We start from the raw sequence: 19698 nt of genomic DNA on the forward strand, positions 1-19698 counted from the left end.
GTTTTTAATTAATTGTGAGATTAACAAGATATTCTCGGTCACATAAAATAATTGATAAATAATTAGAAATTGCTCTAGTGTCCACTCCTTCAAGAATTTAATGCTCAAAATATGCTATTATCATCACAGTTATGGGTGAGCAATCGATCGGGCGTAACCCGAAACCGGATCAAACCACTTGAAAAATCAATCCGGTTCCCGATTCCAAGTGAAAACCCACTCGGGAGCCGGGCCGATTTTGGAATCGGTTCTTAGCAATAGTATAAACAACGTAATTTCTCTAAGTTGAGTCTTGCCTCATTTGTTTCTTCTCCATTTTTTGTCGCCTATCTCTAGAATCTTTGGAGCAACATTTCTATGGATGAATGGAGAATGGAATTTAAAATTTTATTTTGACGAATGGGGAACCGAGTTTTATTGCTTATATTACGTGTTTAAACTTTTTATTGTTTATAATTGTATATGGCCATGCGTTTAAACTTTTCATCGTTATAGTTGTATGTGACCACATGTTTGGCAGTGTAGGGTTTTATGTTGATTATCTTTTATTTTGAGCCGTTTTGTTGCCCGTGTAAAAATGAATGAATGAAAAATCTTGAACTTTTTCATGAAATAAACACACCTTGGAGAATGCATTGTTGCATTCATTCTCTATTCCTCACCGTCGGGCAAAGTACCAAAAAAGTCCTAAAACTATTGCATTTGTACCAATTTAGTTCTAAAAATTTTGATCGCCGGCGTGAATGCCAGTCATCTTATGTGGAGTGGCCAGGCAGACATGAACATTTTAAATTATTTATTTTTTAAAAACTTAAATTTTTTTTTTTTTCCATTTCATTGGCTACTAAGCTAGGGCCAGCTTGCCCTCGTTGGCCCAGGTGAGAGCCACCAAGCCCCAGATCTAGGTGAGGACCACCTCACTTAGAGCAGACGGGGCTGCGAAGGCCTTGGGCAAGGGCCTCGACGTGCCTTGCCTGCCACTTCAAGGAGAAAACAACTAGAAAAAAGGGAAAAAGGAGGGAAAAAAAAAAACCAATAAAAAAATTTATAAACACTAAGTATTAATAAATTTTGTCTACATCGACATCGGCTATGTCACATAGGAAGGGTGACATCCACATTAACGATTTCGGGCAAGAATTGGTCGGATTGACTAAATCTATAAAGTATGAGAAGATTTAGGACTAAATTGATAAAATTAAATAATTTTTAAGACTAAAAGACTAAATTGACTAAAGTCTATTAGACTTAAGATTTTTTAGGCAATTTTTTCACGTTACACATAATAAGATATTCGCCCATAATCTCAATAAAAAAAAACGACAGATACCTAAAAACCATAAGAGAAAGAAGGATCAAAAGTCGATTCGTTTGGTCAGCCCGTGATAAAGCTGAACGGGCCTGGAAAATCCAGGGCACAAGACCCTAAAAACAATGATAAAAATAAGCCCAAGACCCTAAACATATGGTACTATTCGAATACGGCTAAAGCGAACATACAAAGCGACGTCTTTATATGAAAACGACGCGCACTCTCAATCAAAGGACATAGACATCGACACGAGTACACAACACGATGACATTGGGGTCCATAGTAGTTCAATAATTTGTACCACAATAAAAATGCAAAGACCAGGACATTGACCACCACTGACGGAAGAGAGAGACACACTCTCTCCTAAGACAAAACAAATCATGAGTGTCGGTGATAAATTTACCCTTAGTTGAAAACGAACAACTAACATCTCTGTCGTAAAGTGAACGCGGGTGGCTTCAGTCCGCTTCACATGGCTGCGGCTCGAGGTGATGTTGAGACCGCGAGGGAGCTCTTGAGGGTGGGGCAAAGCTTATGCTTTGTGAAGGGAAGGGAGGGCCGAATCCCTTTGCATTATGCTGTCATAAACGGGGAGCTCGATGTCTTGAAGTTGCTGCTCTCTGCTTCGCCTAAGTCCATCGAAATGACGACCGCCAGGGAGGAGACGGCGCTTCACCTCGCTGTGAAGAACAACCGGTTTGATGCGGTCGTCGTGTTGGTGGAGCATCTGAAGCAGCACAACAAGGTGCAGGTGATCAATTGGAAGGACAAGAAGGGCGATACAGTCTTGCACCTCGCCACCGCAGCCGAAAATTTCGAGGCAAGTCGCGCGGTTCCCTTTCTTTGATATCTCAAAACTATCGACAACAGAACAAAGATTGAAAACAAATTGCAGGTGGTTGAATTCATGCTTTGTGGACATGCTCTGGAATTGGGGATCGTGGAGGTCAACGCCTTGAACAAGAGCGGCTCAACCCCTCTCGACGTCTCATCTCGGTCCGATCGGGAGATTAGAGAAATCCTCGGTCGAGCTGGAGCCAAACACGGGCAATCAAACTCGCCCCCGTCACAAATAGTCCGGGTGGACGGCGACGGAGATGACATCAAGATAGCTACCAGCTATCAATCAGTTGCAAAACCTGCAGTTGAGAATGATCATCCGCCATCACCACCGCGAAAAGATTCGAACCTGGGACAAGAGTCGCTGGGCGACAAACGCAGCGCCCTGCTGGTTGTGGCTGCGCTCATAGCAAGCGCCACCTACCAAGCCGTGCTTCAGCCTCCAACCTTTCTTAAAAAATTCCAAATTCATAACGAGAAGGGCCTCGTTGCGGCATACTCATCTTTCCTGGCAAGTACCACCGGGAGGAATTTGGCTCTATTATCCTTCATGAGCAGCAACACGTTCGGATTCTTGATCTCAGTTCAGGCGATCATTAGCCTCACCCATGATCTTCCACTGAAGTTGCCGCTGGTGCTCTCCACGTTCGCGATGGTTTGGACCTACCTCAGCTGCATGGTGAACGTGCCGTCCCGGTCACTGCTGGATGAGAATTTCAGCTTCGTAGGAGCGGCGTTCATAGGAACGCTGGCGATCGTGATCCCAGTTGTTCTTCTGTTGATACAGATTAAAATAGCAACATATCTTGGCATGTGGATAGAATTCCTTTCCCGGATTAACATCCTCTGCCTCATGGATTCTCTCTCCTCAAAGGTGGGGCAGACACATCCGAACGCGACTGGGGCTCGCCGACAACGCCCAGTGCCGATCTGACGCCCTTGGTTCTCTCCAGTCGATTGTCTAATGTCCGCGGATGATTCTGATGCCGAAGCATTCGTTGCGGGCCGACAAATTCAGCAAGAGAGTTGCCGGTTTCGGTAGACGAAGTACCGACTTACAAGCTTGTCGTCTAGTCCGAGACAACCAATCAACTATAGGGAGGCGTTCTAGATGATGTCCTTGACTGTTAGTTGATCTTTCAAGATGTCCATTCAGTTGCCCGAAATGGTGAACCGAGTTTGTAAGAGTCTTAAGTGAGTTGTGGTTATCAAGAGTCAAAGTTCGAGCCTGTATGTAATCAACATGTTTTCTAGTTTCAATGTCTTTAATGTTTGGGTAGTATCAATGTCTTTAATGGTTAGTTTATTTCCTATGTAATAGTTTACTCATGCTTGGAGGGTTATAACAGAAACAAGGGTGTTTTGCTCTATAGATTTTTCCTTTCCCGACAAACGACCGCACGGCGGCCTTGGAGCCGAAGTGCACAATGGAAAGAAAAAGAACATACGGGATGAACCGTATACAAGCATGCCGCGGAAGGCTTCAACACCCAATTTTACGTCCACGCGAGTTACTTTTATTGTAAACACTTTGGATTTTAGTTGTAATTTAGGTGTGGAAGCGTTCGAGTATATGAGCGATTGTAATTTTGATTTTCCGACTATACTGGATTATTATTGTTAGGCCTTTTCGTGAATGCAGGATATCACGCCTATGCCGAAAAAAATAATTCTCAAGTATCCTAATGTTTGAAAAATCAATTCTAATGAAAGGAAAAAAATGAAATCAAAATTTTAAGGCTTGAAAAATAAACTGTCTTTTAAGCAATTATTTGTCCCGCAAAATTGCGAATGGTTACCGGCAAAAATCCTCTAAAATACGATAAAGCCTCATAATACCGGATAATAATTATGGTATTTCTTCTAGAACTCTTAAAAGGAAACAATTAGAGTATAAATTGTGTATTTTAGAGTGAAATAAAAAGTTGAAGAAAAGTGAAAAAAGAATATTGAACCAGAAACGTTACATATATAATAGTGAAACCTTTTTGTGAACACACATAATGTTTTTTTTTTTTTTTTTTTTGGTCGGAATGGAAATAACTTCATAGCGAAAACTCAAGAGTCATTACATGAAAAGCCCAACATGGGGGCATCAAAACAAAGCAAATTCCATAAACTTTGAGGAGGTCTAGATAACCAAGATAAAGGCACTTTATTAGAACGGTGGGTTTTGGCTAACCGGTCGGCTACTTCGTTGGCTCTTCTATCACAATGCGCCACCGATACATTATTCATCCGGGCCAATAAGTGTTGGGCTTCACCTTTCGACTTTCGGCTTCCCAACTCCCCTATCGCATTGACCGCACTCACCAAAGTATAGCAGTGACTCCACTAATATCCGCATTTTCTTCTCTCTCCTCGACTTGGAAAATTCGACCGTGTACTAAGGCTTGTGCTTCGCAACAATCGGCGAGAAAGGAGGGATTATCTCTACGAATCCATCAAGCGAGTACCTTTCGAGTCCCGAAGAACACCGGCGATAGCTCCGTTCTGTGTCGTTGCCGATGGAGGCATCAATGTTAAGCTTTAGAGCTGAGGTTGTCGGAGGTATCCATTTGGGACGGAATCTTGATCTCCCTTCGGCAATATTAAGATCTTTTTATTCCATCTGGTATAACTTTTCAAGATTAATTCTGCATCATGGATAAGGTTTGTTGCGTTTGGTCTACTTCCTCCGAAACTGAATCATTCCTCTTTTCCGTATGCACCAAAGAGTTGTTGCAATCAATTCAAAGGAAATACTGAGATCCTGTCTCTCTAAAACATCCCGTAACCACTCATCCATCCGCATACCGCTTGGTCTCTCGGTTATGCCCAAAAGTGAGGGGTCTTGCCGATTTGCTCGTCCATGAGCATTGTAGAAATATATGCTCGTAGTTTCCACATCTAAGTTACACACCGAGCACGGGGTGAGTGATTATGCCTCGCTTAGAGAGGTTTTCCTTTGTGGGAATGGCATTCGACAAACATTCCACGGAAAAAACGAATTTTGGGGGATATGTGCCTTCCAAATTTGTTCCATAATCTGCGAGATGGTTGAAAAGATGTTGAAGCTTCATCAAAGGAAGGTCGGGTACTTTATCTCCGATAACATTGTAGCCATTCTTTCGTATAATCTCCCGATTGTTTCCCTGTCCATATAAGCTTGTCCTTTCCAAGAGGCAGGTTTAGCGTATAGACGAGATCTCTTTAACTAGTTCTTCATCAAATACACGTCTAAGTGTTGATTCATCCCACATAGCATTCTGTTTTAAAATGAGATCTGCTACAAAAGAAGGGTCATTTACATTTGCTGGACCACCTATAATACCCCTCTTTAGCCAAGGGTCCTCTCTTATGTTAACCGTTTCGCCATTGCCTATTGACCATCTCATCGACCCGTAAATGGCTTCTCTTCCATAAAGAATGCTTTGCCCGCCCGGGATGGTCTTGAACCTTTTCTGCATGAAAAAAGGATCCGCCTGGGTAATACAATCCTTTTAGCAACCGCTCCACGGTGAACTCGATTTTGAGCTATTCTCCAAGCTTGCTTACCTAGCATAGCTTTGTTGAAATCCATAAGATCTTTAAAGCCTAGCCCCCTTTGTCCTTTTCGGTTTTCGGGATATCCCATCTTTTCCAAGTGCTGTCCGGTTTTGGACTCACTATTACTCCACCAAAAGACGCGATTTTCCTCTCCATTGATTTGCGATTGAAGTGGGTATCTTGAATATCGACATTGCATACTGTGGAATTGCTGTACCATCGATTTTATTAGAATCTCTTTCCCCGCCTTGGATATGAGGTTTTCTTTCCAACCTTCAAGCTTCATATTCACTCGCGTTAATCCAAGAGAACATCTGTTTTTTGATTCTCCCCAATCGGATGGAATTCCTAGGTATTTCCCTGTTTTTTCCATCACTGGAACTCTCAATGCAGATGCCGACTCTCTTGTAATCGATATGGGCAGTTTGGACCCATGAACAACCCCGACTTATTATGATTAATATCTTGCCCGAAGCATAACAATACCGATTCAAGATTGAAGCCAAATTTTGAACTTCCACCAATTTACCATCCAAGAAAAAATAGAATCATCTGCGAAAAGTAAGTGCGACAAAGTTGGACACGGCTTTTTAACTTTATGCCTCGATGGTTCCGTCGCCACCGCCTTCCTCATCGCATTGAAAGAGTATTTGACATAAGAATAAAAAGGTATGGTGAGATGGGGTCTCCCTGTCGAATACCTCTTGATGGTTTAAAATACGGTAAAGGCTCGCCATTGAGTTTAACACTGAAGGTTGCCGATGTAACACGGGACATTACTCTGTTAACCCAAAAAGAACAGAAACCCATCTTCAGTAGACAAGCTTCCAGAAAATCCCATTCCACCCTATCATAAGCCTTTCTCATGTCAACTTTAAGGATGGCTCGAAATCTTTTCTTGCTTTTCCTGATTCTCATTTGATGGAGGACTTCCTGAACCACCAGGATGTTATCTTGAATTTGTCTTCCCCCCACGAAAGCACTTTGTTCTTCGGCAATCGGATCAGGCAGCCACGGCTTGAGCCTATTAGCAAGGATCTTAGAGAAGATTTTGTACGCAAAATTGCACAAACTAATTGGCCTGAATTGGTCGAGTCTTTCTGGGTTCTTGACTTTAGGTATGAGTGTAATGTGAGTTTTGTTCAAATCAGGGTTCAATGCTCCAGTCTCAAAGAAGCCTTTTATTTCCTCGAAGAGTCCCATTTTAATATTCTCCCAATTCTGTTGATAAAACAATCCATTAAGACCATCAGGACCTGGGGCTTTCAAGGATCCCATTTCAAAAACAGCCTTTTGTATCTCTGTCATGGTAATAGAAGTTGACAACTCTGCATTCATCTCATTGGAGACTATACGGGGGCATTGCTCTAACACTGGAAGGAAATTTCTCGGTCCTCCAGAGCAGTATAGTTCTTTGAAAAAATCAGTGGTCATCTCCTTCAGTTGCAAGGGATCTCTGACCCATATTTCCTGTCCAACTGGTTTTAACATGGAGATTCTGTTGCGCTGTCTTCTTTGGATGGTGGTTGCATGAAAGAATTTGGTATTTTTGTCTCCCCATTTCAGCCAATTGATTCTCGATCTAACACCCCAATACATTTCTTCCCTCCTCCACAAATTCTCAATCTGGTTTAGGATCTCCTCCCTCTTACTGCTATGCTGATTCGGGTTTGGTTCATTTGTCAGGGATTCGAGTTCAAATTTCAATTCTTGGAGACGCTTTCGGCTGTTTGGAAAGCTTTTTTTACTCCATTTCTCCAGGGCTTCCGATACTTTTTTCAGCTTATGAACCAAGTCAGCATCTGATTGTTCTACTTTCTCCCATGTTTCCTTGATGACACCTCCGCATTCCTCACTTTCCATCCAGAAGGCTTCAAATCTGAAATTTTTTCTTCTTCTAATTCTTTCAGTTGTTAAAGAGAGAACAATAGGGCTGTGATCTGAGCCTATAGCAGGCAAGGCAAAAACCTCCGCCAGAGGGAAAGATAATCTCCATTCTAGGTTACAAACAGCCCTGTCCAGTCTCTTCTTGACTAGATACTCTTCTTCTCTATTATTAGACCAAGTAAATGCACATCCCTTGCTCTCCAGATCCATCATTCCACAACTATCTAGCAATTCTTTGAAAGTTTGCATTCTATAATTATCAGAATCTCTCATTCCTACCTTTTCCCAATGGTAAAGCGTTTCATTAAAATCCCCCAACTAGACCCAAGGAAGGTTATTTAGAAACCTGAGTTGTCTGATCTTCTCCCAAGTAATGAGTCTTGCTCGATATGTTGCTGGCGCATAGACAAAAGTCACCCTAAAGGGAATTTTCTGAATTGGGTCAACATACTGAATATCAATATAATTATCTGTAGCTTCGAAAATTGAAACTTCAGCATCTTCTTTCCATAATAAAGCTAAACCACCACCAACTCCTGTAGGATTAACCACAAACTGTTTCTGCAACATAAGTCTCTTCCTCACTCGTGCAAGCCACCAAAGCCCGTAATGTTGGTTCCTCAGCAGAGGTTACAGGGGTTTCCAGAAAGTTTGCTTCATCTAATAACATAGCCTTCTCATCCCAGTTCACATTTTTTCTTCCTCTTTTAGGCTCTCTAAGCTTTGTTCTTGTCTGGCTTTCTTTCAGAGTCACTCGACTAACTTGGGTTGAAGGGAGTTCTATCATAAGGGTTCTTTCTCCAGCTGTATCACCCATCACTTTGGACATATCCGCATTTGAGGTTAAAGGTTCAAGCTCACTCATCTTTCTTTTGCCTTTCTCTTCTTTAGAGAGTTTGCCTTTTCCTTTCTCTCCAGCCTTTTTCTGCGATGGATCAGGCAATTCAGAATTCTCTGGGGATTCTGGGATAGACTCCTCCTCCATTCTTCCAGTTATATCTATATCATAGAAGGATTTCCAAAAGGGGCTGTGGGTATTCATCTCCGTTCGCAACCATGATCCGTAATACATATTGGTATTATCAGCAAAAACTTCCTCGACATATGTAATATCTGAGCAGTTTTGGGCAAAGTGCCCCATCTTTCCACATGAATAACAATAAGAAGGCAGTCTCTCATAACGGAAGTCTAACCATAGTTCCTTTCCCATGAAGCTGTAGATTAAGCCAGATTCCAGTGGGGATGTCAAATTTAGATTGACCTTAGCCTTGCTGACTGTGACACCAACGAATCCTTTCGATTCGATTTTGATAGCCTCAACTCTACCAATTCTTCCGGCAATGTTACGAATAACTTCCTCTTTTCTAGCTTCCACTGGGAGCCCCAGAATGTGCATCCAGAAAGCACAAGAATCAAAAGGGAGGCATCGAGGTATGGTGCTAGGGACCCATGGTTTCAGAATCAGCAAATGTCTTGAAAAAGACCAAGGTCCTGTTTCCAGAACCCTATTTTTCTCTTGTACAGTTTCGAATACAAAAGAAAATAGACCGACTTCTAGATGAGAACACAATACCTTTTCTGTTTTCCATGCTTTTTTCATGGTGAATTGAAACGCTTGGAAGTTAATCTCTGGGCTGCAATACAGACGGCCAAATAATGTACGTTCTCCTTCCTCCAAGCTTTCTTTTGTAACAATTTCGTCCATTATTGCTTTCTTTGTTCTAGGCCACAAATGACCTAGTCGACTACACAGGGAAGCCATGCGAGCCTCTTGGTCACTATCTTGCTCCATTTTCTTTAACATCTGGTAAGGATGCGCAGATGTGTAAGGGAATTTTCAGTGGGGTAAGGAACAAACTGCTTCTGTGTACAGCTTCATTCCTAGATCCAGGTTGAAGAGTTAGGGTCGGGGATTTGCCATGAAATGAAAAGAGATGCCAAAGATGATTTCTGGGTTAATGAGGTTCAGGATTTATAGTTTTGGGGGTGGAATGATAACGTAGTTTGGCCATGGGAAGGAATCTGAGGAAGAAATCTGGGATTCAGGGTAAACTACTCATACGGTAGGGAAAACTCTCAAGGATTCGAGAGAGAAAAGTAACCGCTCTCATTTCTCAACACACATAATGTTTCAAAAGGACAAAAATTTTCACGTTTTAAAAGAACTGTAAATTGGATTTTTTTTTTTTTTTATGAATTTTAATTGTTAAAAAATAACCATTAATAACTACCAATTCCAATCCACACAGTTACATCCTTTCCATGTGACTTTCAGATATGACATCTCTTTGTCTGTCTTACAAACAAACTACCAACATCCCTCACTTTGTTTGTAAGATAAACTTACAAAAATCTTCTTAAAAATATACAACCAAAAATTCCATAAGATTAATATATATAAATGAAGGTCTCTTTCGAGTTAAACCTTCATTCTTTTAGTGCAAATATCTCAACATTCTATAAGTTGTAGCTTTAAACTTGTTATTTCGATTATAGAACCGGATATAATAAACATATATTAATATGTTGTTTGAAGAGAATTTCTATAATTTACTTAGCACTATCTATTATGGCATTGTGTTTATTCATATTTTATGAGCTCTCTAGAAAGTAACCCTAACTTTCTTAATAAGCGTGACTACACTTCTAAGCTCATATAAGTGAAGTATCTTTCTACAAAAAAAAAAAAGTGAAGTATCTACCACGTGTTTATGTTACTAATAAACACATTCTTAATTTTGTATTATACTTCATTAACAATAAAACTCATCCTACAAAAACATAATAGAGACAATACTAATTTTTTATATCCGGGCTAATGTCTAGTGCGCGAAAGCATGGGGAGCCAACGGGATTAGATACGATGCTAGTCCATGCCATAAACAATGAGTGTTCGCCCTTGGTCTACACGGATCGGGTGGACTTTGCTTTTGGGTTCGCTCCTCTTATGTGTTCGAGTGTTGACACTCTTGCACCTATCAGTACAATGGCTTGATGCTCCTCTAACTCTGGTCTAGCTGGGAAGAGAACTCCACTCATTGCCCAATAGTATCAAACAATCACTTTCAGCAACCTTGTTTTTACCCATTAAACCTCATAATCAGTAATAAACTAGTATTTGGTTAAGTTACCATTACTGGTAAATTTAGTCAAAGGATTTCAATCTCATTTCTTTTGAGGTCATCTTTACTACCTCTCTTATTATTGAATTGACAAAAGTACGATAGACTTAGAAGGTTTTCGACAGTTTCCCCCTTGTTGGTCACTGATGGGCAACAAAAATGAGTGCTACTTCTCAGGGAACAGTATTAACATTACTGCCTCACAGCTACATAACCTTTTCTATACTAAAATTAACAACATGTGTGCTATAAGCTCAGGTTACATTCTTTAAGCAAAATGGGATGAGGCATATGCGGACATTACACAATCAACGGGAGAGAAACAAAGGGTATCAGATCGACACTTACGACAAACTCAATTCCGATGCGGCGTATCGTTTGCATTTCTTTGCACAACCCTATCTTTAACGACGAGAACTACTTATTTTTTAACTGTCCATAACACCTAGGGATGTTAATCCGGGAAAGAAATTCCATACAGATACCAAAATATCGTGCCATTTTATCCTGTATTAATAGAAGAGCAGATGGTATCAGGATCGCCAGTGTAACTACCAATATTGCTCCTGCAGGACTGTAATATTCATCCAGAAACGACCAGGATGGCACGTTCGCCATGCATTTAAGGTAAGTTCCGACCATCGAGATCGTGGAGAGCATCAGCAGCACCTTGAATGGAAGGTTTTTGGTGAGATCGATGATCATCTGAACAGACAAAAAGTATCCAAACGTGTTGGTGCTCATGACGAGAAACAGAGCCAAATTCGTCCCAAAGGTACTTGCCGTGAAACATAAATATGCAGCAAGGAAGCCTTTCTTGGTATTAGTTTCGTCTTTTTTAAGAAGGGTAATAGGCTGAAGCACTGCTTGGTAGGTTGCGCTTGCTATGAGCACAACTACAACCAGCATGTCGCTGCGTACTGATGGGATAAATCAAAAGTGACCAACAAACACTCGGGAAATAACTCTCAAAGGAAGAGGAGACGGAAATGGCTTTTCTATGTTTTTGTATTCATAATCGATTTACCCATATCAAAATGGTTACAAGACACGCTTATTTATAGATTTGATATACGACTCTTGAACTTCTCTAGAAACATGAATAGACACTATGTATATCCATAGTATTAACTATACATCGGAATACAAACAGACTCTTTAAAGACTCAACTAATAATGACTCTTGAAAACTACTCAACAGTAAAGACAAGTCTTGGTTCGTGCATGGGTTCATGCATGCGTCTTGAGAGTCGAACAGTCATTGACAACCGATCGACACTTTGTTTATTGAATCGACATCTTGGTAGTTGATCGGCCGACGGCTTTTGTCCTCAGTTTGAATCTTTTGGTGGTGATGATGGTGAATGATCATCTTCGAAAGCAAGTTTCATCACTGATTGATAGCTGGTAGCCCCCTTGATATCACCTTCGTCATCGTCGTTGTCCACGAGTACTATTTGTGAAGAGAGCAAGTTTGATTGCCCATGTTTGGCTTCGGCTCGCACGAAGATTTCTCTAATCTTTCGATCAGAGTGAGGCGAGACATCCAGAGGGGTTGAGCCACTCTCGTTCAAGGCGTTCACCTCCATGACCTCGCGCTTGAGAGCATGCCCACAAAGCAGGAAGTCAACCACCGGCAATTTGTTTTCCTTTTGCTTGTTTTGTTCTTTCCTCTTTGATGTTCAGACATTCAGATCATACAAAAAGAACAAGCGAAAAAAAATTGATAAGGAAAAAAGGAAACATGCAAGAGATTGGGTGCCTCGAAATTCTTGGCAGCAACAGCGAGGTGCAAGATGATGTCGCCCTTCTTGTCCTTCCAATTGATCACCTTCTCCTTGTTGTGCTGCTTCAGATGCTCCACCAGCGCAACCAACGCGTCAGACCGATTGTTCTTCACCGAGAGATGGAGCACCGTCTCCTCTCGGGCAATCCTCTCTTCGACGGACTCAGGCGAAGCGGAAAGCAATTCCTTCACAACACCGACCTCCCCGTTGGCGGCAGCATAATGCAGAGGGATTCTTCTTTCCCTACCCTTCACAAGGCATAGCAATTGAGGCCTACCCACTTTTAAAATCTCTTTCGCAGTCTCAACATCACCTCTAGCTGCCGCGATATGCTAACGTTCTGAAATCATCCGTGTTCACTTTCTCCTCGAGCTTCGGCATCAGCTTGAGGATCTCTCGGACGAAATTTAAATGGCCAGTGATACAAGCGACGTGCAACGGCATGTGGCCGGCTCCTCGAAAAGCCATCTATGAGTGCATTGCTTCTGATCAGGTCATTCGGTATTAATAATAATTAATAAATATTATCCTTAATTATTTGATATTGTTTCTAATTTCTTATCATGTTTTACACAAGTGTAATCTTATTGGCCACTTTCATTGTTTCCGGCTACTTGTCCTTGCTATCCAATGCCTTTGCATGACCTTGGGTTGTTAACATTGCGCGCATCTCAACGCTCCGCAACCCAAAATTTTTCCTCGTGTTAAACTTATCTATTTATACTTTTACTATAGACATTATCGTAGCAACAACGGAATTTCCAAACCACAATCAGACAAAAAAAAAACTCCAAATCAATTTCAGAATACCCTAGCCTTAGCTCCCATATGAGTCGACCGAACCTTGTGAGGAACCTTCTCTTTGTTATACTCCGAAGATGAAGTTTATTTCTTTGTTCTTCAAGGACGGCAAGATAGCCGAAACAATCCGGACTTTCCTAACTAAATTTCTGGTCGAGTTTTGCTCAGCTGCTCAAACTCGAGACATGTATCCTGTCGGATCTGTGCTTAGATGTTCAAGTCCAAAAGTGTCCCATGAAGAGAACATAATTAAGCTTAGATCAAATGGAGAGACGGTTGTTGGAAGCAGCTTGAAAGGGCAATATCAATGAGCTAAATGACTTGATACGAGGCAATGCTCTCATCCTCAAGGAGATGGCCCTCGAAGTAGCCGGTCACACGCCGCTGCACCGCTGCACGTCACTTGAATGGCCAGCCATTTGGATTTAGTCTGAGAGATCCTGAAGTTGATGCCGAAGTTCGCGGAAAGAGTGAACGCAAGTGGTTTCAGGCCGCTACACATCGCAGCAGCTCGAGGCGACGTTGAGATCACGAGGGAGCTCTTGACAGTAGGCCGACACCTGTGCTTTGTGAAGGGACGGGAGAGAAGAACCCCTTTGCATTATGCTGTCTTAAACGGGGAGCTCCATGTCATGAACTTACTGCTCTCTGCTTTGCCTGAATCTGCCGACGAGACAACCGCCTGAGATAAGATTGCACTTCACCTTGCCAGGAAGAACAATCGGTTTGACGCAGTCGTTTCGTTGATGGAGCATCTGAAGCAGAATAAGAAGGAGCAAGTAATCAATTGGAAGGGCCACAAAGGCAACACCGCCTTGCATCTTGCTACTGCAGGCAAAATTTTGAGGCAAGTCTTGCGGTTCCCTTATTTTATCGCACTTTTCTTTGCACATGACATGCAAAAATCTTCTAAGCAAAGGAATTTATTTGATCATCAAGGGAATGTAGGATGTCTTGTCTATGCAAGATCTTAACGTCTGAAAATCAATGAGAACAAAACAGAGATGGAACAGAGTTGCAGGTGGTTGACTTCTTGCCTCGGGAGCATGCTTTGAAGGTGAACGCCTCGAACGAGAGTGGCTCGACGCCTCTAGATGCCTCAACTCTTTTGCCAAGGGGAGCAGGAGATAGGGAGATCAGAGAAATTCTCGCAAGAGCTGGAGCCATACACGGAAGAGGAAGATCAGACTCGCCCACTTCAAGACGGGCCATGGCGAACGATGACGACGATATCGAGGGAGGTAACAGTCATCAATCACATGGGAACCAGTCACAAATGCTCCTTGCAGTCGCAAAATTCGAACAAAGAAAAGGAGTCATTGGGCGACATACGCAACGCCCTGCTGGTCGTCGCCGCGCTCGTCGTGAGCGCAACCTGTCAAGCCGTGCTTCAGCCTCCAAGCTTTGCGCCAAAAGTTCACAACAACATCATGAAAGGCTTCCTCGCATCCCACGCTTGGGCTGATCCTCTTGGCAGGGAATTGAGTTACATCATCTTCATGAGCTACAACACATTCGGGCTCTTGGTGTCGGTGCAGATGATCATTTCCCTCACCAGAGATCTCCCCGTCAAGCTGCCGCTAATCCTCTCCCTCGCTGCAATGGTTCAAACCTACCTTTGCTTCATGATATACCAGCCCTTCCCATCGTGTCACGGAGAGTTACTTCCAATAAATGCGAAATTGTTGGCCAGGTGGCTGGCGAAAGGTTTGGATCTTTGCTTGGAAAGGCTCCTTCGATGCAACCTCCAAGGTGGTATGTACAGTCTAAGGACCTAACCTTCGTCGTTGATGATGGTAATATCTCTTTCCTTGGGATTGAGCTAAGAAATGCAAGCCTTTAGCAGCATCCCATCGAGTTTATAGCATGTATGTAACTTCACGGAAAGAGATTTCGAGATGAGGTTGCGCGAGTATTCTTATGAGCACACATTTGGTCTTACTTCTTCAGATGAATTGGTCCACAAGAGAACATCTATTTTTATCTGTCATATCTCTAACTCTCCTCTTTGCAGAACACGGGAGTCGAACCCCGCACCTATGATACTCACGTCCCTATCTCTCCAATCCATTTACCGACAGGACCGCATGCCTATTGGTCACAAGGGAACATCTTTGCAAGATTGAGAATTTCTCGAACAAAACAGGTGGAAGAATTAATGTTAGTTAATACTTACGGACACTCACTAAACTAATGGGGATGGATAATGCAACAAGCCATGAGCAAGGAGTCAAAAGAACAGCCCGGGATACGCAAAGGGGGGTCGGATCGAATCGAATGGCGGGGATATAAATTTAGATAAAATCAAAAGATCGCAACTACATAACAAAGGTAGTTTCAAGGCTGATAACAAAAGAGTAACTTCTCGAGAAGGTTTGAGATCTAATCCTCCAATGCTCCAAATCAAGAATAATTTTCTGATTTGGACTCACAAATAATAAAAGGTCCATATACACATGAATATAAACATCTCTAATATGTTCATATTGGCATAGCCATTTGAATAAGTTTAACAGATAAGCAAGGCTCGATATCCCACGGTTGGTAACGTGAATAATGTTGCCAATTCACATAATTTGCCTTTCCAAAAAAAATGGGATGGGAAAAAAAAAACTCAATGAAAGATTGGTCTTGCCTATCTCCATTGACATGATTAGCAAAAATATCCACGATATCACTAAATGAATTCTTCGTCGTCAGTATAGCAACAGCCCATTGAACCGGGAAATTATAGAATGATCTTACCAGTGAAGCAACATATTGTCTCATTAGTTGTCGCTAACATGGTAATGATGACGTGGTCATATGTGACGTGGCAAATTACTATCTTTCTTTTTTTAAATGAATTAGATTGATAAAAAAAAAATAATCAATTTTTTAAAGTGAATTTCAAGGTTAAATATCCGAATTCACTTCTGAAATTCATAAAGAAAAGGGGAAGAAAAAGAAAGAGTGAGTGTTGACTTTACGATTTTTTTTTAATAGTGACTAAATACTTAAAATAAATATAGTAGTGGAAGTCTAAACTTTAGTACCCGACAACCCCAACGAACTCCGAATATGTTACAGATAACTTTCAGAGCAACTAATACTTTAAATGTCCCATCAATATGGACGAGCGGTCCAAAGTTTATTTAGCATCTAAACAGTGGAAGAGTCACTTTATCTCGTCTCCAAAGTCCTCGATTTCGTTCGCTAATCTTCTTTTGAATCCGAAATATTTAGTACCTCCGGCAGGAGAAAAACAGTAAGAAAATTAAACCCTCTTATTTCTCTTATTCCTATTTTTTTATTCTCGAGAACAAAAAAAAAAAAATCTATTTAGCGACGTCGATTAATCTTTCTGTTTCCGAAAATTTATCAATGGCTAGGAGAACAATTTTAAAGTAGAAACATTGCTTCTTTGTTCTCAAGATCAGAATTAGAAAGAATTATTTATGTTCAAAAATCATTCTTGATAACTCGGAAAAAATCACTATCATTTTGTTGATTTATTGGACCAACCCTTGTCGCTATTTGATACATACTTGCAAAAGATTCGTCGGGACAAAAAGCGAAAAACAGAATTACCTTAATAAATTTCTAGAAAAATTAGTAAATGTCAAATAATGCCAGTGCCAAATGCGATAAGTACATTATTTATCTAGTAACTTGTTACTAAATTATCGGTTTCGGTTTCGATTTCGGCTTATTAGTATTTATTTAATTATTTTCGGGTCATCGATTGTCCAAATAAATTACAAAGTTCAATATAAATAGCTCTGTCGGCGTTCAAACGTTGCGTCCTTCAACTTTTTTGGCGGCGAACGGGACGGCAATGGCACCCGCGGAGTTCGTAGATGAAATGAGTAAATGGTATTTTCGTAAATAGAAAAGGCAATTTTATGGAAGTGAGAGGGCCAATCTGCAATTTCAAGAAAACACCGCCCCAAAAATGTGAAACCATCATCATCCCTTCAGTCTCGCCACCGCACCACCACCACCACCCAAAACAACCCCACATCGAAAATGCCGACCACGTCACCATCCACAAGCACGACCCCGACCCACTCCATGGGCGGCGGACGTGGCCGTGGACGTCATCAATGCAAATCGCCCAGAAGGGACGGCCTCGAGGGTGGACCCCCCCACCGCCCCCGTCCCCCCTGGCCCTGGCGGTGCACACGGCCCAACCCCGCGCACTTTAGCCTCCCCCCACCTCAGCGGTGGCCACTCCTCTCTCTCTAGATCTCAAGATCAGCCGCACACGCCTCCCTACCCCCACCCACCCCACCTCTTTTAACCTTATCTCTTCCGCCCGCCCCATCCACCACCATGCCTTTCTCTTTTTCTCCACCCACCTCCACCACCTCCTCCTCCTCCTCCTCCTCCTCTCCTCTCCAGATCCCTCCCGCCGTCCACCGCGCCCCTCCTCCCCTCGCTATCCTGCGCCTCCTTCCCTATCCTCCGCCCGCCGGCCCGCCTTCTCATCGTCTCCTCGCCTCCCCCGATCTCCAGATCTGCTCAGATCTAACCCTCGCCCTCCGCCGCCCATGGCCTCCGCCGCCGCCGCCGCCTCCGCCTCGCCTCCTCCCGACCCAGCCCAGCCCCTCGGCTCCCCCAGCCCCCCGGAGGACGAGCCGCCGCTCCCCCTCCCGCCAGCCTCCTCGCCCTCGCCTCCTCCCCCGTCCCCGCCTCCTCCGGCGGCTCCAGCCTCGCCGCCCATGGCGCACACCACCATAACCCTGGCCCAGCCGGCCATCACCAACCCCCGGCGGCTCCCGCCGCCGTGCTGGTCCCACGACGAGACGGTGGCCCTCATCGACGCCTACCGCGACAAGTGGTACTCCCTCCGCCGCGGGAACCTCAAGGCCAACCACTGGCAGGAGGTTGCCGAAGCCGTGGCCTCCAGTTGTCCTTCCGCCTCCCCGGCCAAGACTGCTGTGCAGTGCCGCCACAAGATGGAGAAGCTCCGCAAGCGCTACCGCACCGAGCTCCAGCGCGCCCGCTCGATCCCGGTCTCCCGCTTCATCTCCTCCTGGGTCCACTTCAAGCGCATGGACTCCATGGAGAAGGGCCCCTCCTCCTCGAACCCCGCCTCCGCCACTGTGGCCAAGGCCGAGAAGGCCGACAGTGATGAAGACAACTTCAACGACGACGAGGAGGAGGAGGACGATGACAGTGAGTTCCTGGGCGGCTCCCAGTTCGATCACAAGTTCAAGAACAACGGCTCCTCTTTGAATTCAAGAAACATCCATGGCTTGTACCACAACGGAATCGGGACCGAACCCGCCAGCGGGAGCAAATCGGGCAGCGGCTTCCGGATCAAGATCCCCACGGGAGTGAGCATAGCTCAGCCCGGAGTGAACTACCGGAAGTTCGACAAGAAATTCAACATGGGTCCTTCTGCGAGTGATGCGAACCCTAACTTTAGCCCCAATTTCGGCCCCAATTTCGGAGGGGCCGGTGGTGGCAGCGGCGGAGGCGGATATGGAGCTAGGGTTACGAGGGAAATGAGTGGGATGAGGAAGAGGGGGAGAGAGAAGGACCCGTTGGAGGAGATGGTAGGGGCGATCAAGGTCTTAGGGGATGGGTTTGTGAGGATGGAGCAGATGAAGATGGAGATGGCGCGGGAGATTGAGAGCATGCGGATGGAGATGGAGATGAAACGGACGGAGATGATCCTCGAGTCGCAGCAGAGGATCGTCGAGGCCTTCGCCAAGGCGGTTGCGGAGCGGAAGAAGAAGGCCAAGAGGATGCCCACTCCAGAAGCCTGAATTGAATTGCAATGTGTAGGGAAGAAAGATTTCTCGACTTTGTTGTTGCTTCCGCTGCTTCTGTTTATTGGTGATGATATAGATGAGCGATGATGATGAATTGATGATGACACTCACTCATCAAGAGGGTTTAGCGAGAGGGACGTGAAGATTGTAGAACAGGGTTAAGGGAAAGGGCTAGTGATCGAAGTTGGACAAAGCTGAGCAAGAGCAAAGCTTTGGTTTATGTAGGAGGATTTGATTGTTAGAATAGCTAAGGTAGGATCTGTTTTGCAGTGGGATTTCTTCTTTTCGTTTCATGTGTTTAGTGATAGGAGGAGTACTTGGAATATGCATAAAGGTAATACCTTTGTTGGATAATTTAAGCTTATCTTGACACCACTGCATCCTTTTGAGTCCCCTCTCTCTCTCTCTCTCTCTCTCTGATCTGCTTGTGAAGCTCTGTTATCTGGTTTTCTATGTCAGCTTAGTGTCCATTCACGCTTTGGCAAAGTCTTTTGAGCTCTGCTTTTATGGACCTCCAGATGGTTCCATTTGATGTGGGTCTGATGCCCTGCGGAGTCATTACACATCCATCTTGGCTTGTAGATCCAGTGGTTCATACACATTGATCCTGTAGTCATTGTGTAGTTTCGATCTGCGTGCTGCTTGCCTCCATGTTT

General features: G+C 43.5%; 2 protein-coding genes and 2 pseudogenes across 2 annotated transcripts; 3 read left to right on the forward strand and 1 right to left on the reverse strand.

Moving 5' to 3' along the window:
* Positions 1-1751: 1751 nt before the first annotated feature.
* Positions 1752-3302, forward strand: LOC115727629 (ankyrin repeat-containing protein BDA1-like; the record flags this gene model as incomplete). The annotated part of the gene is made up of 2 exons (XM_030657881.2): positions 1752-2135; positions 2211-3302. Coding segments are annotated over 2 exons (1263 nt in total), but the record flags the coding sequence as incomplete, so codon positions are not given.
* A 4812-nt stretch (positions 3303-8114) lies between these two features.
* On the reverse strand, positions 8115-12947 carry LOC115728357 (annotated as a pseudogene).
* Positions 12948-13595: 648 nt separating this feature from the next.
* LOC115728358 lies at positions 13596-15058 on the forward strand (annotated as a pseudogene).
* A 2103-nt stretch (positions 15059-17161) lies between these two features.
* LOC115728359 (trihelix transcription factor ASIL2) lies at positions 17162-19406 on the forward strand. Its single transcript, XM_030658699.2, is given in 3 exon segments — positions 17162-17840; positions 17842-17915; positions 17917-19406. Coding segments are annotated over 3 exon segments (1440 nt in total). The 5' UTR covers positions 17162-17594; the 3' UTR covers positions 19037-19406.
* The last annotated feature ends 292 nt before the right edge of the window (positions 19407-19698 follow it).

The sequence above is a fragment of the Rhodamnia argentea genome, chromosome 3 (genome assembly GCF_020921035.1).
Source record: "Rhodamnia argentea isolate NSW1041297 chromosome 3, ASM2092103v1, whole genome shotgun sequence".
Taxonomy (NCBI): Eukaryota; Viridiplantae; Streptophyta; class Magnoliopsida; order Myrtales; family Myrtaceae; genus Rhodamnia; species Rhodamnia argentea.